This window comes from Lemur catta, chromosome 14 (genome assembly GCF_020740605.2).
Source record: "Lemur catta isolate mLemCat1 chromosome 14, mLemCat1.pri, whole genome shotgun sequence".
Classification (NCBI taxonomy): domain Eukaryota; kingdom Metazoa; phylum Chordata; class Mammalia; order Primates; family Lemuridae; genus Lemur; species Lemur catta.
The window spans coordinates 25,347,083-25,367,510 of NC_059141.1; the positions used below are offsets into that span (position 1 = coordinate 25,347,083).

Genomic DNA, 20,428 nt, shown 5'->3' on the forward strand with positions numbered 1-20,428 from the left:
CCAGCCTGAGCAAGAGCAAGAGCAAGACATCATCTTTATAAAAAACAGAAAAAATTAGCTGGGAGTGGTGGCACATGCCTGTAGTCCCAGCTACTCCGGAGGCCAAGGCAGGAGGATCACTTGAGCCCAGGAGTTTGAAGTTGCTATGAACTATGCTGATGCTACAGCACTCTAGCCTGGGCAACGGAGCAAGACTCTGTCTCAAAAAAAAAAAACGACAGCTGTTAAACTGTCAGCTGACTTCTCATCCACAGAGAAAGCCAGAAGACAGTAGAATAATACCACATTTGTAAGAGAAAAATAACTGCCAACCTAAGAACTTTATACCCAGCAAAAATGCCTTTCAAGAATGAAGCTAAAATAGTCACTTAAAAAAAAACCCACAAAACCTAAGTTTGTTACTAGCAGATTGTCACTAAGTTAAATGCTAAAGAATATGCTACATGTAGGATAAAACTGATTTCAGATGGAAGGTATGAGATGCAAAAAGGTATAAAATGGGTAAATCCAAACACTGAATATATAAAATAATAACAACAAATGGAGTTTAAAAGGAAAAAAGATAAAAAACAAAAAAGAATCAAACAGTCACAACAGCATGTAAGTTGGGGGAGGGAAACATGGGGAATAAAATTAAAAGCCCCTATAGTGTTTAGAAACAGGGTAACAATATTAACTTTAGACACTGATAAGTTAATGCATTCTGTAATTTCTAGAGTAACCACCAAAGAATAGAAACTATCATTTTCAAAAAAAAAAATACAAGAAAATAATACCTAATCAATCTAAAAGGTGGCAAGAGAGATTAGAAAAGGATGGGACAAGCAAACACACACACACAAAGATGACAGGAAATCTAACAATACATCCAAATATAGCAATAATTATAATACAATGAATATAAATGGACTAAATGTACCACGAAGTCATTACTGATGACAATCTTCTTAAATACTAAAATGGGGTCTAGAAAGGCTATCTGGCATTTTTAAGGAACTTAAAACACTAATTTTGATACAGAAGATTTCTAATGGACCTGGAAAAGACAATCAACCAAACTGATGCTAAAGTAAACAGGAAATATGAAAAACAAGAGATGATTTTTTCAAAAGACATTTTTTAAAAATTTCATCCTACCTTCCCTAACACCCACAACTATTTGCATACTTACTGATAACTGCAGAAAACTCGCAGAAGGTCTTCAGTACGAAATTCTTGGGGGAAGTCATAAATTTCAATGACATGTGGGAATTCACAATCACTGAGGTCAATATCAGGTACATCATGGTTGTAATAATCAAATCTAGGTTCCTGGATGTTTTCTCTGTTCTTTATATTCCCTGATAACTAGGGAGGAGGAAGCACATAAGTGATTGTTACATCAAACCTGAGCATTATAAATATCATCCCATACATAAATAATCCTCCTCCCTGTCCCCATGTTCCCATTCCTTAACCTTTGGCATTGTCTCTGTATTAATTCTGTTCATGGATATCACCTAGTTTATATTATACATGTGGAATACTTGAAAAGGTGTTGATATTTCAGCAGACAGGCAATGTATGAAACTTAACTTGCATCTATCAACCAATGTGTGAGAAAAAATAGAGTGATTAACATGATGACTTACAAATGGCACATCATGGAAACTGAACCTCAGACAATAGCTGAAAAGATGAATTAATAATATTTGTTTTAATTGAGCTTATTGGTCAGGCTCATATCATATTTTCTTTTCTGTAAGTGAACAAAGCAAAATTTAAACAAAAATCAGAAAACTTTCTTAACTTCATTTTTTGTTAACTGTATTAAAGGGTGAGGAGACAGCTTAGAAAGGAATTTTTTAAGACAAATGTAAAGTGGCACAAATAATTATACTTAAGGTCCCTAGCATGACAGCTATCTTATAGGATTCCCATATGGTAGGCCAGTAAAGGAATAAAAGTAGTAATGAAAAATACTTAAAATTCTACCATCCTTAAAGAAACTGAAGGCTATTCACTACTTCACACTGGAAGCAGGAGAAAGGAAAGGGGAAAGTGGAAAGCAGCAGCAAAGCCATGACAGTCATTTTGTCATTCACCTATCACAAAACCTAGATGCTACTACTAATCACCTAAAGCTACCAGAGCCTTAGAGTATCTTTCCTCTCTTTCTCCCTCTCTCTCTCTGTTAATCAAAAGTCCAACCAGGTCCCTCTTTTATAATATTCCTCTTTTCCCATGAAATGAGGAAAATGAGAATTTGCAATGCCAAGGATATATCTCTTTAAGGAAGTAAAAAATGGATATAAGACTTTTATTGAGGAGGGAAGGTGACTTAAGTAACATCAGTAAAAGATTTTATTTATTCCTGTGCTTCTAGTTCCTTTTCTTCACTAAGCATCAGTTTTACATCTAAAAAACAGAAATAATAATAGTATCTACACCTCATAGACAGGTATGTGAATTAAATGAGATGATGTAGTAAGTGCTTAGCATACTGCCTGGCACGTAAGTATTCAATGAATTCAACCTACTTTAAACAAATTTAAACTAAGTGCTAAATCTACTATATGCCAAGCAGTACTAGTTCTACTCTGATTAGGATGTAGAAAGCAGAAGAGAATGTTACTCCCACCATAACAAGAGAAAAGATCAGCTGATCTATAAAATCTTAACTTTTCTTGAGTTCATCAGAGCTGAGTCTGCAATACAATCACAGGAACTAAAATCCACAGAATGACAAGTTTCTCCCAAAGACAACTGGAATACATAAACTGTTTCACCTTTGGGAGACCATGTAAAGAAGTGACCGTAACACAAAATGGCATGAAAATATCAGCTAAACTTTCAGCAAATTCTTAAAAGTCTACAGTAGGCTAATGTTAACAATTTAGAATAAATCAGAGCCCCAGAGACAAGGAGTCTGCAATAACTTGCAAGTCAATCCTTATGCAGGTGCCACACTGTTTTGATCACTGTAGCTTTATAGTAAGCTTTGGAATCATGAAATTCGAGCCCCTGAACTTTGTTCTTTTTCAAAATAACTTTGGCTTTTTAGGGCACCCTGCATTTCCACTAGAATTTGAGGATCAGCTTGTCTATTTCTGCAAAATAAAACAGGCAGCAGGGATTACATTAAATATGTAAATCACCTTGGGGAGTATTTTAATAATATTAAGTTCTCATCTCTTGTTTCCTTCATTTTGTGATTGCTGGCAATGACTTTTTTAGTTACTCTGCAAAAATCAAACAAAAGAACTGTATGTTTGTAAATTTATAAATCGGGCTAAATAATGCACTGTGAGAGATACAATGCAAACTACAAAATATTTTAGAAATATAAATCTGAAGAACTGATTATAAAAATGAAGGAAAAGACAGGAATGGTCTAGCAAGAAAATTTGATTATGCTTCCTTGCTCTATCTAACCTGGTCAGCTAAATTGAACTTGTATACTTTTATCTCATTTCCCAGGTAATTATTAACTATTTTGGCTTATAGTGATTAAAAACAAGATGTTGACAATAGCAAAAAACATAATTTTTATTCTACATTTCATGGAACAAATAAAGCCACAAGTTACATACTTCTGGCCAGATTTTCCTATAACTCACACACTCCACTATTATCTATCGGGGATTCCTAACTTTTCCTAAAAGGAGAAAGAACTTCATTTCCCCAAAGTACTGGTATTGCTGGGAGCAGCTTACATTTCTACATGTTTCTGTGGAAGTAGGTGGCCATATTGTTAACAGCAATTTTTCTCCTGAGAATCTTAGCAAAACATGCAAGAAAACTTGACAAAGAGAAGGAGAGAGGAATATATGGCATAAAAAGGGGAAATGTTGAAGAGGATAATATGGTATAAAGATCAAAGTGAAAACCAGAGCAATACTGTGAAAGGGAATGGGGAAGTAGGACCACTGACAACAGAGGGATTAGACATGGTGGTATGGAGAGCTGTCAGGACAAGCTCTAAAATATGATGTACTGATTATGTAGATACCTTTGCAGCAGACCTGGATTGTTCAGTATAGTAGGCTCTGCCTGTCACATGTGGCTATGGAATACTTGAAATGTGGCTAGCCCAAACTGAGACATGCTGTAAGTATAAAATACACACCAGATTTCAAAGACTTAATACAAAAACAAGAACGTAAATAAAATATATCTCATTAAATTCTTATGTTGATTACGTGTTGAAATGATATTGTGAACATATTAGATTAAAATATATTATTAATTTCACCTGTTTCTTTTTACTTTTCTAATATTACTAGAAAATTCAAAATTATACATGTGCCTTACATTTGTGACTTGCATCATATCCTATTGTAGAGTCTATTGGGGCAATAAATACTTCCTACATAGCCAATGTGAAACTTTCATATTGTAAGACTCACATATTTTTTTTTTCTTTTTTATGGCTAAGATTATCTGCAAGAGCAAAAATAAAGGGGAGAAGTTTAGAATTTGGTTTGGTCTGATCTATCCATTATAGACCAAGGGAAACTGTTTGCAAATGACTCAGAGTAAATAATTTTGAGTTACGAAGCACAAACATTTTAGGCTTTTTACCAGTGGTCCATCTTGCTATTTATAAGGCATAAATGAAATCTAAGCATTCATCATATGTGTAACTAGCTTCCACAAAACCATTTAACTTCCCGAAATAGAGGGTTTTAAAACTCTTACAACCTAGTAGTTTGATCTTGAAAACCAGTCTACAAATATTTCTTGACTTACTATGATATGATTGCCCTGATACCTATTTGCAGAGGGGAAAAAAGGATGTGGGAGACAGCACGCTGTCAACAAGGCATGGATCATTTAGCTTTTCATTTTCTGTTGTTTTTGTTTGTTTAATCCTTAGTATTCTGCATCAAAAGGAAAATCAAAATGTTTTGAAGTCACATGCCACTTATTCCCTACAGACAAAAAACATAAAAATATGCTACATTAGGCCCGCCCTGCCTGCTACTGCTGGCACCCACACAAACCATCAGGGGGAGCCTTAGGAATGACCTGCCTGCCTGCCACCACCACTAGTGCCAATACACGCCTCTTGGAGGACTGAGGACAAGTCTGTCCAACCTGTTGCCACCACCACTGCCACCAGCAACTTAGTACACTGCCAAGGGTCTAGGGATCAACCCACCCTGTCCACTGGCACCCACATATACCAGTGGGGGAGAATGACAACAGGCCTGTCCTGCCTAAAGTCAGTACCTGTACACATCATCAAGGGGGCTAGGAATCGACTCACCCTGCCCACCACCACAGGCATCCATGCACACCTTCTGGGGACCAGAGGACAGGCCTACTCCCCCCACCACCAACACCAACTGCCATCCCAGCGTGCCATCCAGGGGCCTGTGAATCAACCCACCCCACCAACTATCCCTGTGCCTACATACACCATTGGAGGGCCTGAGGATGAGTCTCCCCTGCCTGCCACCACCAGTGCCCGTGCACATTGTCCAGGGACCTGGGGATTGGCCCACATGGACCTGCTACCATCGATGCCCAAGTACACTGCCTGGAGGCCCAAGGACCAGCACACCCAGCCCACCACCACCACCACCACCACTGGAGCCTGAGGATTGGCCCACCTGGCATCCTGTCCCCACCAAAGCTTCACTAGAGCCTCTACTAACAACTACATCCTAAGCCACTGAGGAACTCACAGACACCACTAACGGTGATTATAGCCAAAGAAATACACAGAGACTATACTACTGCACCCACCCATAATCAAAACCAAATGGCCCTACCAAACTAACACTATAGAAACACCTTTAGAAAAGTCTTTCCCTACTACAAAAGCCAATCTGTAAAATCAGAAAAAGTGACCGTTATACCAGATGTACAGATATCAACACAAGAAATATGAAAAACCAAGGAAACATGACACTTACAAAGGAACACAATAATTTTCCACCAACAGATTCCAATGAAAAAGAAAACTATGAAATGCCTGGAAAAGAATTCATAATAATGATATTAAAGAAGCTCTGTAAAATATAAAAGAATATAGATAAATAATATAAAGAAATCAGGAAAACAACTCATGGTCTCAGCAAGAAATTCAACAAAGAGATAGAGATAATTTAAAAAAAAAAAAAAAAGCCAGTCTTGGAACTGAAGAATTCAATGAACGAAACAAAAAATATAATTGAGAGCTTCAACAATAGACTACCTCAAGCAGAAGAAAAAATTTCTGAACTTCAAGACAGGTCTTTTTAAATAACTTTGTCAGATTAAAAAGAAAAAAGAAGAAGAAATGGGATACCATAAAGCAACCAAATATCAAATATTGAGAATTCCAGAAAGAGAAGAGATGGCTAAAGGCATAGAAACCTATTTAAAGAAATAATTGCTGAAACTTCCCAAGTCTTGCAAGAGATAAAGACATTCAGATATAGGTAACTCAAAAATCCCCAAACAGACTGAACCCAAGAAGAGATGTCTTCTTCAAGGCATATTACAGTCAAACTGTCAAAAAATCAAAGACTAAGGGAAAATTCTAAAAGTAGAAGAGAAAAGCTTCAAGTCACATTTAGGGGAATTTCCATCAGATTAACAGTGGATTTATCAGCAGAAACCTTACAGGCCAGGGGAGAATGTGATGATATATTCAAAGAGCATGGTGCACGGGGGGGGGCAGTGCTGTCAGTCTACCCAACAAGGCTATCCTTCAAAACTGAAGGGGAAATAAAGTCATGCCCAAACATGCAGAAACAGAGGGAATTCATCACTACTAGATTGGCCTTACAAGATATGCTTAAAGGTGTCCTACATCTGTAAGAGAAAGGACGATATCTACCATCATGAAAACACACAGACGTATAAAACTCCCTGATAGAACAGGCACAAAAATTAGAAAGAGAAAAGTGTCAAATGTTACCACTATAGAAACTGCAATGATAAACAAGAAGAGAGGAAAAAAGGAACAAAAAATATACAAAACAATCAGAAAAAAACAAGGAATAGGAAAAACTCCTTACCTATCAATAATAACCTTAAAGGTAAACAGATTAAATTCCCCACTTAAAAGAAACATTATAGAATGGATTTAAAAAATGACCTAACTATATGCTGCCTACAAGAAACTCGCTTCACCTATAAAGACACATATAAAATGAAAATGAAGGGATGCAAAAAGATATTCCATACAAATGGAAACCAAAAGCAACCAGGAGTAGCTATACTTATGTCAGATAAAATAGACTTGCAGTCAAAAACTGTAAAAAGAGACAAAGAAAATCATTACATAATGATCAAGAGATCAATTCAGCAAGAGAATATAATGATGCTATTATAAATATATATGCCCCCAACACTGGAGCACCCAGATAAATAAAGCAAATATTACTAGATCTAAAGGGAGGGATAGACTCCAATACAATAATAGGTGGGAACTTCAACACTCCACTCATAGCATTGGACAGATCATCTAGATAGACAATCAGCAAAGAAACAATGGAGTCACACTTTAGAACAAATGGACCTAACAGATATTTACAGAACATTTTACCCAACTGCAAAATATACATTCTTTTCATCAGCACATGGAACATTCTCCAAGATGGACCAAATGTTAGGCCACAAAGCAAGTCTCAACAAATTTTTAAAAATATAAATCTTATCAAGTATCTTCTCAGACCACAATGGAATAAAACTAGAAATCAATAACAGGAGGAACATTGGAAACTGTAAAAATATACAAAAATCAAACACTATGCTGCTGAATGACCACTGGGCCAATGAAGAAATGAAGAAGGAAATTTAAACATTTCTTGAAACAAATGAAATTGGAAACACAACATACCAAATTCTATGGGATACAGAAAAAGCAGTGCTAAGAGGAAAGTTTATTGCAATCAACATCTAAATCTTAAAAGTAGAAAGATTTCAAATAAACAACCTAACAATATACCTCAAGGAACTAGAAAAACAAAAGCAAATCAAACCCAAAGTTAGTAGAAGGAAAGATACAATAAAGAAGAGAGGAGAATTAAACAAAATAGAGACTAAAAAATTACAAAGGATCAACAAAAGTAAAAATTGTTTTTTTGAAAAAATAAAATTGATAAACCACTAGCTAGACTTACCAAAAAAAAAAAAAAGGAGAGAAGACCCAAATCAATAAAATCAGACATGAAAAAGGAGAAATTACAACTGACACCACAGAAATACTAAGGATTGTTATAGACTATTATGAACAATTATACATGAACTGAAAAACCTATAGGAAATGGATAAATTCTTGGACACATACAATCTACCAAGATTAAACCAGGAAGAAACAGAAAACCTGAACACACCAATAACAGGTAACAAGACTGACTCAGTAATACAATACCTCCCCAGAAAGAAAAGCCCAAGAGTGGATGGTCTTACTGCTGAATTCTATCAAACTTATAAAGAACTAACACCAATTCTTCTTAAACTATTCCAAAAAATTGAAGAGAAGGGAATTCTTCCTAATTCATTCTATGAAGCCAGAATTACCCTGATACCAAAACCACACAAGGACAGAGTAACAAGAAAAGAAAACTACAGGCCAACATCCCTGATGAACATAGATGCAAAAATCCTCAACAAAATACTAGCAAACTGTACTCAACAGCACATAAAAGATAATACACCATGATCAAATAGGTTTCATCCCAGGGATGCAAGGATGGTTCAACATACGCAAATCAATAAAAGTGTTACATCACATCAAGAGTGAGGACAAAAATCATACAAACATCTCAACAGATGCATGAAAAGCATTTAATAAAGTTCAACATCCCTTCATGATAAAAACTCTTAACAAATTAGGCATAGAAGGAACACACCTCAACATAATAAAAGCCATATACGACAAACCCATAGCTAACATCACACTGAATAGGGAAAAGCTAAAAGCCTTTCCTCTAAGAACTGGAACAAGATAGGATGCCCACTTTCACCATTCTTATTCAACATAATACTGAATTCCTAGACAAAGCAAGAAAAAGAGAAAGAAATAAAAGGCATCCAAATTGGAAAAGAGGAAACTGTTCCTGTTTGCAGATGACATGATCTTATATAGAGAAAATCTAAAAGACTTCACCAAAAAATTCTTAGAACTGACAAACAAATTCAGTAAAGTTGCAAGATACTAAATCAACATACAAACAAAAATCAGGTTAGGAAAATCTTAACTAATTTATTTTACCTACAATTTCTATTTGATGTACATAAGAGAATGAGATATGATAAAAACTTATGTCTAAGTCTAAAGGAGTTCTTTCAATATGTATAAAATTAAAATTCTAAGGGAAAAGCATTGTGTCAAAGTTCTTTCTTAGTAATATATAAAATAATGGTATATTGAACAATCTATGACATTATCAATTCAATGAAATAGAATACTCCTTTATTTTTTTCTAGTTATTTCTAAGAATATGTCTCATTAGCTCCACAAAACTACAAACTCTTAAACATTGTTATCCTTCTCTTTTACCCCTCACATCACCAAGATCAGAGCTGGGCAAAGAATGTTTGTTTGTTATCTGATGACTGGCTGAGACCTGTCAGGTGGAGGCAAAGGCTCAAGTGTTATAGAAAGAGCCTAGGGCTAGAAACCAGGAGGCATGGATTCTAGTGCCAACTCTAGCACTAACTAACCTTAATAGGTAAGTATGACTTTTCTGAGCATTAACAATGTTTAAGGAGTTTACAGCCTTATGGCGCTAATGAGACTTATTCTCAGAAATGACTTTCAATGCTAACATTCTGCTTTTTTAAACAGACTTATGCAGTTCCATCTCTAAGGGAGGATAAAGTTCTACTTCCTAGTCCTTATAGTTTAAGGGCTATAATATTATACAACCGTGGCTCAGATCTTGGAAGGTAATAACACTTTCATAAGTACTTTTAATAAAACACAAATAAAAATAAAAAACCACTTTAAACTACAGTTACAGGTATAACTAATTTATACATGAGACACCCCATGGGGTTACAGGGACAACGACAAGATTTGACCACAAGTTGGTGGTGTAAAATCACTACAGTTGCTCTAAAAGCCATGTCTATTTACAGAATTTACCATGTCTATTTACAGAATTAACCCACATAGTCAATTCTCAATTATGTAGGTTACGTTATTCAAGTCCTTTATTTCTATTTTTCTCTTCTACTGTTACCTTGTAGCTACATAACTGCTTATTAACTCATTTTCTATTGAGGAAAGTCAATTAAAAATTTTATGATTTACTATAAACTTTGATAAATTTTAAAATGCCCCAATCATACCTCACATCTCATGGAATTTACTGAAACAAAAGCAGTGCTAAGGACAGAGCAAGGCACACTAAAAATCTCTGAAGCTTCAGACAAGAATCCTTAAATAAAAGCCTCTCTTGTACTGACAATATAGGCCCAGAACTGTCTACCTTTCCTTAGTTTTGAAAGGAGATCAGAAATTAAAATGCTGCTGGCTTGTATGCTGATTCAGAGGAAAAAACATTATGCAACAAATCCAACAGAGCTCAGAAGGGAGACTTTTAATTTTAGGAGTCACCTAGTTTAAATTAAAAGCCCTATGAGCAATGAAATCTACTTAATGTTCCCTCTTTCTGTGTGAACCAGAGATCTAGTCATCAACCACTAATGGAATGAACAATAAACAGAGTACATAATTCACTCAGATTCTTTACTGGACGTCCCAAGTGACTGCATTAGAATATATAGCATCTAGAAGGTGAGTCTATAAATCCCCACTTAGGCAGTCAATAACATGTCAATTCAGACATTTTTATAAAAATATTAACTATAAATCTGTTAAAGTGAGCTGGAACTAATAAAAGATACTGTGAAAATAGAAATTAGAAACAGACGGATGAAGGGATACATGGGAACTCTACTCTTCATTTAATTTTTTCTATAAACCTAAAACTCCTCAAAATAAGTCAATAAATTTTTCAAAAATAGAATAGAAAGTAGAAATTAGGAACGCAGAACAATATAGTAGAAGTGGGAACTATAATCTCCTAATTCTATGGCTTTACCAACATGAAACTGTATCAATCAGTCTAGCACTGGAGGATCTAATCCCTCTTTGAAGCCATCGTCTATGTCACTCATCAGACAATCAAATAGTTCCAATACATCTCTTATAAGGTTGTTTTATATTAATTACCCTTCAGATCATTATGTAACTATCTAGTCACATGGTTATACATTGTCTCTCCAAATCAAACATTAGCGACTTTAAAACAAAGACAAAGTTAGCTTCTAGCACAGTGCCTTTAATGTAGCAGTGATAACAACATATTATATTATCTAGCTACCTGTGATTTATAGTTTATTAACTTCTAAGTGCTCAATATTTGCTATTTAAGTGAAAGGTGATGGGGTAGCAACTATTTATGAGTCCTCTAGGGGGTGCAATATGAAGGTCTTTACTCTGTAGTTCACATAATTTGCTTTTAGTGATTGGATTATAAATTTTTTCTTTCAACTTTGGGTTTTCCACTTAAAAATGGACAGCATTTTTGCAAAACACTGTAGGGAGACAGAGAGAGTATAAATATGTGAGTTAGCACACACAGAGAAGGAAGATAGGTATGAATGGTTTTCCAGGGTTATGTACCATTAGAGTAGCCTTCTATAACAAAGACTTCCCAAATGGAAGGTTTCAAATTATTACTTTAGGAGACTGTTCTTACCTAAACATTTACCCCTATCTAAAACTCAACTCAAGGCCAGAAATGGCCAATGAAGGTGTCAGATGCAGTATCAATGTTATGTTGTTGGTAGTCCACTAACCCTCCTACCAACAGATTTGCTGATCAGTACAGGCAGCAGCAGGGGTTATGACAGTTTTTTCTGGAGAACAATAATTCCTATGTTCTTATACCAAGATCTCAGACGGCTAAAAGAAAATATGCCAACATCCTCTCCTTTATCAATTACTAACTTCAATTGGTAATTTTATCAAATTCCATACCATGGCGTTAAAGAAATTAAGTGTAACTTTTGGAGCCACATCAAGAGTTGCAGTTCTAACTATGTGCTACCCACCTCAGGCAGTTTTAGAGGTTCACATGTCACAGGAAATTGCTTCACATGCCAATAGCTGCCACACCCTGCTCTACAGCATACCTCCTTGCCTATTAGAAGCATCAGACATGCCTCCATATGTCTAGCCCATTATCAACAAAGAAACAGGCCAGCTGAGAAAATAGCCAAAAACCTTAGGTTGGAAAGTTTTCAAGGTAGGCAGGCACTGTGGCTTAGCATTCAATAAAGTATGTTTGGAGCAATATAAATAATAAACTAAGAATAAAAGTCACCAAAGAGCTATTAATATTACTGGATTTGTGACATCTTTTAATAAAATTATATTTTCTAAAGCCAAAAGCAGAAGAGACCAGTTTTAGAATTGGATCTGCTATCTGCATTCTCAATTCATCTCCCTCCTTCCTGCTCTCATCTATCCTCATCCTTCAACATAGACCCCACTCTCTCACGAGTGCCTCCAAAGATAATCCACACACAACACCCAGGCACTCGCTGTCTTCAGCTTAAAATACTATATACTCTATTTTCTTGCTATACTCAGCTTTTGGTCATCCCAACGTCCTCTTTAACTGTTACTGTGTTCCTCAAAATACTGACTTGCTGCCTAAATTCTTTTACGCTTATTCTAAACAGTGGTAAGACCTGAAAAACTGAGTTGTACATTTGAACCCCTTTCTCCTCCAATACACAAGCCATATCCATAAACTAACACACAGAATCCAAGTTCCAGCAGCAATGATGTTTTGAAAGCCCCTGGAGGCCACCCTAAAAAGACCCAATTCTGCCCTCTCAACTCCATCCATTCGATAAATATTTACTGAGTACTACCATGTGTAAAAGGCTGTGTGTCATACCCTTTTGCAGGAAGCTGTTCTTTCTGTCCTACACATACATACATGTGCTCTCTACTCCTCAGGTAGTCCTTTCACCAACTCCCGTGAACACTGTTTCTTTTCTCAGACTAAGTCCTTCTCCCAAGGCTTTGATCCTTACTAACATCTCCATATTCACCTCACTTCCCCCATTATTATTATTTCTTAACCTAATTTGGGTCTTAAACCTCTGCTGAGTAGTATTTTTCTAATTATGGGCTGACAACCATTTGTAGTTCCCCACTCACATTCTGATATACACTTAAGTTTGTGTATTACCTTTGAGCAGTGGTTCTCAAATTTCATGTGCATCAGAATCACCTAAAAATGTTTTAACCATACAGTTTTCTGGCCTAAAGAGTTTGCAGTTCTAACAAGTTCCCAGGTGATGCTCATGCTGCTGGTCCAGGCACCACACTTTGGGAATCACTGTCTTTGAAAATCTGATGAAAGCTATGAAAAAATGCATACACTTACATAACTTTGCATATAATTTCAAGGTGTTCGTGGATGCTCATTCATAGATACTCTCTGCTCTATATTTTGTTCTAAGGAATGTTTAAGATACAGCGTTTCTTGATCTGACAGCAGGAAGGGCTCACTATAGTACAGGGAAACTCAGTGCCTACAAATACCTTCTAAGAATGAGGTGGGACTGCTTGGTATTGGAAAGTCAGTTCTACCCAACTGGCTGCCTTCTTCAGCCAAGGAGCTTTTTCACATGCATGTGATAATTTTTCTATACTGCTAGTTTAATTACCAGAAATAAAGGACTCATCACTTAGTATTTAAAAGGCTCTTTGGAATAGCTCAAACAAAACACTTTCAGTGAGGATGGTCTGGCAGACAGAATAAAAAGACTGAACTAAGTAATTTCTAAGATGCTTCAAATCCAGTAGTTTCTATCTACGAACTCCAACTGGCCAGCATGTCATTATTCACTTATATTTTCTACATATGCTAAACAGTCATTTATTCTGCAATGTAATTCAGTATAAACTCCTTAAAAAACGATGACAGTTTTATTTTACCCTTCCCTTCTCTACTTCCTTCCCTATACAGTGTCCAACACTCCAATATCTACTAGAAAAATAAAATAGGAATAATAGTAATAAATTATTTTCCTTCTCCAAATAGGCCTCTGTCAAACATATCTTGTCAACACAGAAAAACCCTTTGGAAGAAGATTTCCTCTGTATTTCCTCAACAGATAGCCAGAATCCATTAAATTCATCTTTAATCTATTCAATAAGATCTCTCAGGGCCTGGCTATTATATAGTACAATTCTCTATGTTTTTAACGCTCTATCAGATATTCTTTTCTCAATCTACAATACTATTAGTTTATTGTAGGAACTCATAAATTGAATGTGAGGGAATACATTAATGTGTACAAATGTCTATGAAAACTACCTCCAGGTAGTGGGGTGGGGCCACACGTGCCCTTCTGGATCCTTCAGTGGCCTTCTGAATCCTTCAGTGTGGCCTTCTGACTGAATCTAAATTTTGCAGAACAAATCCTTTTAATAAAGGGATTTGTTCTGTGAAGTTTGGATTCGGTCGGGGATCTGGAGGGCCACGGGTGGCCCCTAGGGCATAGGTTCTCCAAAGCTATAAACTGTCTAAGCATCAAGCAATTTCAACTAAACATACCTCTTGTAGAAGACGGGGATCCAGGCAGTCACCATCATCATTAAACATAGACTCCCAGCTCTCCTCAGTAGTAGTACTCTCCTCCACATGAGAAATTTCGGTCACTTTTGGTTCCATGGATGTTTCCATAGATAATGATTCTCTAACAGGAAAGGATACACCAAAGTCTATATTCTCTGAGTCATCTTGCTCTTTTGTTTTGAACTCTTCAGCAGTTCTTAGTTCATGTAAGGCCTCTGTTATATGACCAGTACTATCCAGATCATTGCCCAAGGCACTGTCTGAAAGTACTTTTGTCCCATTTAACATATTGAGTTCAGAGTCCAAAACAGTGTTACAGTTATCACCAACAATCTTCTTTATAGGTAAGGAAGAAGCACAATCTGACAGGCTCTCTGTCAACTTTCCTGTTGACTCTGTACAAGTAGATGAAATACTCTCAGCATAAATATCTGAACAAGCAGTCAAATTGCTGAAATTTTCAGTGTCATTCCCACTTCCAGCTACATGAAGCGGGGCTGCATCTGCACTCATTCCTGTGTATTTTGAGAAACCACTTGTATCGTTACAGGTCTCATCAGCTATTCTAACTGCAACTACATGAGGGCTGCCAACAGCTACAGGATCACATATGGCATCTGTAATGTCCACCATACATGTTTTACTGGTAATGTCACCTACAGTCTTAAATCCATTATCTGTATCTGTTTCATGAGCAAGGATAGCTGTATCGGAAGGTTCATACTTTACACACAACTCATCAGCAATGCTGTCATTCTTCTCATACTCTTTAAACATTATTGGATCAACAATGCCATTTGTGCTCTTTAATGTGCTGACTATAGACATTTTATGAGAGATGTGACCCATAGTCTCAGGAATGGAATCTGTATCTTTCTGATCCAAGATGAAACCTGTACTACTGGCTATATCACCTACATTCTTAGCTTCAAAGTCTACACAAGTTTCATCAATGACACTATCTAGACTTCCAGAGACAGAAAGAGCGGTGATGCCTCCACTGCTGAGTTTCAACACCCCATCTGATGTTTGTATGCCTTGTTGTACAATTCCAGAATCAGAGTTTAGTTTTATTGTTGCAATCATATCCTCTTGTTTCAACACAGAATTAAAAACTCTAGGAGACTGGGATAGTATCTCCACAACCTTGGCATCAGTTTCAATTCTGTGTTCCAAATCCTTGGCTTCAAATGTTTTCCCACTTAGTTCATGCCAACTGAAATCACAGAATTCCACATTTTGAAATGGTTTGCTTAGAACCTGAGCCTCACTAATTTCTGAACAAGACTGTGGTAGAGGCATCCACTCATGCCCTGTCACATCTGTGGTTTCAACCTCCAAACACTCTATCTTCTTTGGTTTAAACTGTCTCTGTAAAGGTACATTAGGTATAATCCCAGTGTTTGGGGCTCTTTGCTGATATCTTTGGGATAATATTTCTTTGGATTCTGTAGTTTCCCTCTTAGTACAAACTCTATCTTTATTTCTTTTTTGAAAGCATATGTCTTTTCTTAATTTTGCTGAAGATTTCTTTCCTTCCCTATAATTATGTTCCTTTCTATCAGGACTAATACTTAGTCTTTGAGCCTCAGGTTTGTCTCTAAAGATTTCCTTTTGGGAGAGACAACCTTCTTGTTGTTCTTCTTTCACCACAGAGTTAGGTGAATCACAGCTTTTGTCCTCATCACCTGTCTTAAGGAGTACTGCGCCCCTTCGAGCTTTAGGTACATAGAGTGCCATGTCAGGCCTTCTGGCTCGAACTCTGAATCTCTCTGCTTCTTGCTGCATGGCAACACTTCAATCTGTAAGAAAAGGAGAATGATTTAATTACCAGATACTAATTACAATGTATTGAACCATGAGATTTTTAAAAACTAGGTAGATAGTCTATTAATCCATTCTTAGAAACCCCCAAGTTAAAAAAGAAAATAAAACCTGTTATAAAATAATTAATGCAATCAGGTACACAACTAAGGAAAGTAAATTCCAAAAAAACTCATGAGTTTTATCCATAATATCCTTCCTTCATATTCTAGAAACCCCTTTACCTCTACTTCCCAAGTCTTCTTTACTTTTTTAACAAGTAGCTTTGTCTTAGGCTAAATTAAAAACAGATATTAGAACAATGATAGCCACCAATCAAGTACTCATAAAACACAACCATCTCTATCTTCTAGAAGTTGTGATTTTAACACTGAAGAGTATATTCAAGGAAGAACCCCAAAAACCACATCTGTCCAACATAAACATATATATATAAATGGAACAACTTTTAAGAGTAATTTGAGTGTTAAAAAGCATTTAAAAGGATTACTATTTTTATACTCCATACATTACAGTATTGTTTAAATTCGTTAAAAAAAATTTAGTGCTCTTGTAATTAAAACAAAATCACTAAAATTTAAAATATGCTATTGTTTTAGTAATATAGGACATTACTATAAACTGATATAAGACAAACCAAATGCAATGAACATTGATAAGCATATATTTATTGGACAAAATTACTGTATATAGGAAAAACGATGAATGGAGAAAAGGGTGAACTCTTTAATATACTGAACAGGATCATAAAACAAGCAGCACATAAATTACTTAATGTTGGAAAGATACCATTAAATATTTCAGAAAGCAGAACAACCTCTACTTTTTGGTTTACAAATGATCTAGAACCACACTGTCTAATACACTAGCCACAAGTAGCTACTAAGCACCTGAAATGCGGTTAGTCTAAATTGAAATGTGCTGTGCATATAAAATACCCTTGAATTTCAAAGATTTAGTAGCAAAAAAATGTAAAATATCTCATTTTTATATTGATTATATGTTATTGCCACAAGGACAAATATAATCTGCTTTTCCTCTTCTGTCTTCCTCAGCAGTATGGGAATATACCAAATCAAGAAATCAACTAAAGTGTGAATATACAGATAAGCTTATCTCTATATAAACACTTTAATGTTCTATAAGTTCATAATGATTTTTTTAAGTATGAAAACAAGTAAAGTCTACTAATGTTTCATATATCAGAAAGTAAAACTAATTAGACAACATTCCATGAGGTAAAAGTTTTCCTCAATAAATTTAGGAGCATTTTTTATGACTTTTTTTCTCCTGAAAATAAAGGTTTTGGCCGGGCGCGGTGGCTCACGCCTGTAATCCTAGCACTCTGGGAGGCCGAGGTGGGTGGATCACTCGAGGTCAGGAGTTCGAGACCAGCCTGAGCAAGAGCGAGACCTCATCTCTACTAAAAATAGAAACAAATTAGCTGGCCAACTAAAATATGTATAGAAAAAATTAGCTGGGCATGGTGGCACATGCCTGTAGTCCCAGCTACTCGGGAGGCTGAGGCAGTAGGATCACTTAAGCCCAGGAGTTTGAGGTTGCTGTGAGCTAGGCTGACGCCACGGCACTCACTCTAGCCAGGGCAAAAAAGTGACACTCTGTCTCAAAAAAAAAAGGTTTTTTTTTTGTATGTCTGAAATTGTGGACGGCCTTAGATTTGTAATCATTTCTTTGATTTGGATATGCTAAATTTGAAAGCCTTTGGACATCCTGCACAAGTTGTTAGGAAAGCAACTGGATACATAAATCTGAAGCTCAGGAAAAGTGTAGAACTGGAGACAAAAATTTGTGAGCTCTACTCAGGGCAATGGAGAGACACTCTGTCTCTAACATTTTAACAACAATAAGGCTTACAATCAATGAGAAATACTACATCAACATTCATTAGCGGTATTGGTTTTCTTGTACAGGTTAAGCACTCCTACTCTGAAAATCCGAAATCCAAAATGCTCCAAAATCTGCAACTTTTTGAGCACTGACATGATTCTCAAAGGTCATGGTCAAAGGCAATGCTCATTGGAACATTTCAGATTTTGGATTTCCAATTAGGGATGCTCAACTGGTAGTATCTGTCTGGCTTTGGTATCAAAATAATGCTGACACCAAATGTATGTCTTTCCATCTATTTGCATTGTCTTTCTTCCATCAATGCTTTATAGTTTTCAATGTACAAGTCCTTCATAAAGTTTATTCCTAAGCATTTTATTCTCAGTGATGCTACTATAAATGGGATTTTCTTAATTTCCTTTTTAGATGCTTAATTGCTAGTGTATTGAAACCCAATTGATTTTCGAGTGTTATGTTGAACAAAGTGATGAGAGTGGGCATCCTTGCCTTGTTCCTGATCTTAAAGGAAAAGCTTGCGGTTTTTCACTATTGAGTATGATGTTAGCTGTGAGCTTTACACATGACCTTTTTATTCTGTTCAGGTAATTGCCTTCTATCCCTAGTTTGTTGAATGTTTTTTATCATGAAAGGGTATTAAATTATGTCAAATGCTTTTAGTGTATCAATTGAGAAGATAATGTGATTTTGTCCTTCATTCTATTAATATGGCATATTACACTTATTTGATTTTCATGTGTTGAACCATCCTTGCAGCCCAGATATAAATCCCACTTGGTCATGATGCATGATCCTTTTAATGTGTTATTGAATTCAGTTTGCTAGTATTTGGTTGAAGATTTTTACAACAATATTCATCAAGGATAGTAATTTTGTCTGTCTTTGGTATCAGTGTAACCAATGCTGACCTCATAAAATGAGTTTGTTAGTGTTCCCTCCTCTCCAATTTTCTGAAAGAGTTTGAGAAGAATTAGTGTTACTTCTCCTTTAAATGTTTGGTAGAATTCTCCAATGAAACCATGCGGTCCTGGACTTTTCTTTGTTAGGAGGTTTTTCTTTACTAGTTGAGTCTCTTTACTAATTATGGTTCTGCTCAGATTTTCTATTTCTTCATTATTCAGTCTTAATATGTTTCTAGGAATTGATTAATTTCTTCCAGATTATCCAATTTGTTGGCATATAATTGTTCACAGTAGTCTCTTATGATCCTTTATATTTCTGTGGATTCAGCTGTGACGTCTCCTCTTTCATTTCTGACTTTAGTCAAGCCTACTCTCTTTAAGTCTAGCTAAGGGTTTGTCAATTTTATGAATCTTTGCAAAAAACCAGCTATCAGTTTCATTGATTTTTTTCCTATTGTTTTTCTAGTCTCTATTTCATTTATTTCTACTCTATATTATTTCCAAGACCTTTTTATATCTTTGTTTAAAAAGCTTTGTAAATAGGACTAACCTGCTATGAGCAGAGATTCCTGTATAAAAAGACTGTCTAAGCCAGTGTTTTCCTATGTTTTTCTGCACTCCACAGTAAGAAAAGCATTTCACATAATGACATAGTACACACAGACTCACAAACATACATGTGACTAAAAAAATTCCATAAAATGGCTGGTGTTGTGGCTCATGTCTGTAATCCCAGCACATTGGGAGGCCAAGGCGGATCACTTGAGCCTAGGAGTTCAAAACCAGCCTGGGCAATATAGTGAGACCCCATCTACTAAAAATAAAAAAAATTAGCTGGATGTGGTGGTGCGCACCTGTAACCCTAGCTACTCAGGAGGCCGAGGAAAGACTGCTTGAGCCCAGGAGTTCAAGGCTGCAGTGAGCTATGATTGTGCCACTGCACTCCTACCTAATTGACAGAGTGAGACTCAGTCTCTAAAAAAGAAAAGTTCCATAAAATATTTACCCTTAATAATACACACTGCTCTTACTTTTTATATACCATTCTATTTCACTTTTTTTAATTTAAAAATTTTAAAATTTTTATAAAGTCTTATTCATTCACTACGTTGATTTCACCTGATTAAAAGTTTGAAAAACACTAAACAGTGTATTTGATGTCAGAAATTTATTTATATAATAGGCACAGAAAATATTCTCTATTTCAAATGATTTGTAATTCTGGTTGTAGCAGATAAAAGAGAA

The 20,428-nt window shown here is 35.9% G+C and overlaps 1 protein-coding gene across 4 annotated transcripts in view; it reads right to left on the reverse strand.

The window, feature by feature from the left end:
• The window catches only part of R3HCC1L (R3H domain and coiled-coil containing 1 like), a 75,322-nt gene that overhangs the window by 15,265 nt on the left and 39,629 nt on the right, over positions 1-20,428 (reverse strand). For all 4 annotated transcript variants that reach the window (XR_006739281.1, XM_045568691.1, XM_045568690.1 and 1 more), the window contains 2 exons: positions 14,571-16,393; positions 1,172-1,347 (listed from right to left, as the gene is read on the reverse strand). Coding sequence is in view for 3 of the 4 variants with exons in the window: in XM_045568691.1 (XP_045424647.1) it covers positions 1,172-1,347; positions 14,571-16,379 (1,985 nt within the window). In the remaining variant the exon portion in view is untranslated. The remainder of the gene's footprint in view (positions 1-1,171; positions 1,348-14,570; positions 16,394-20,428) is intronic.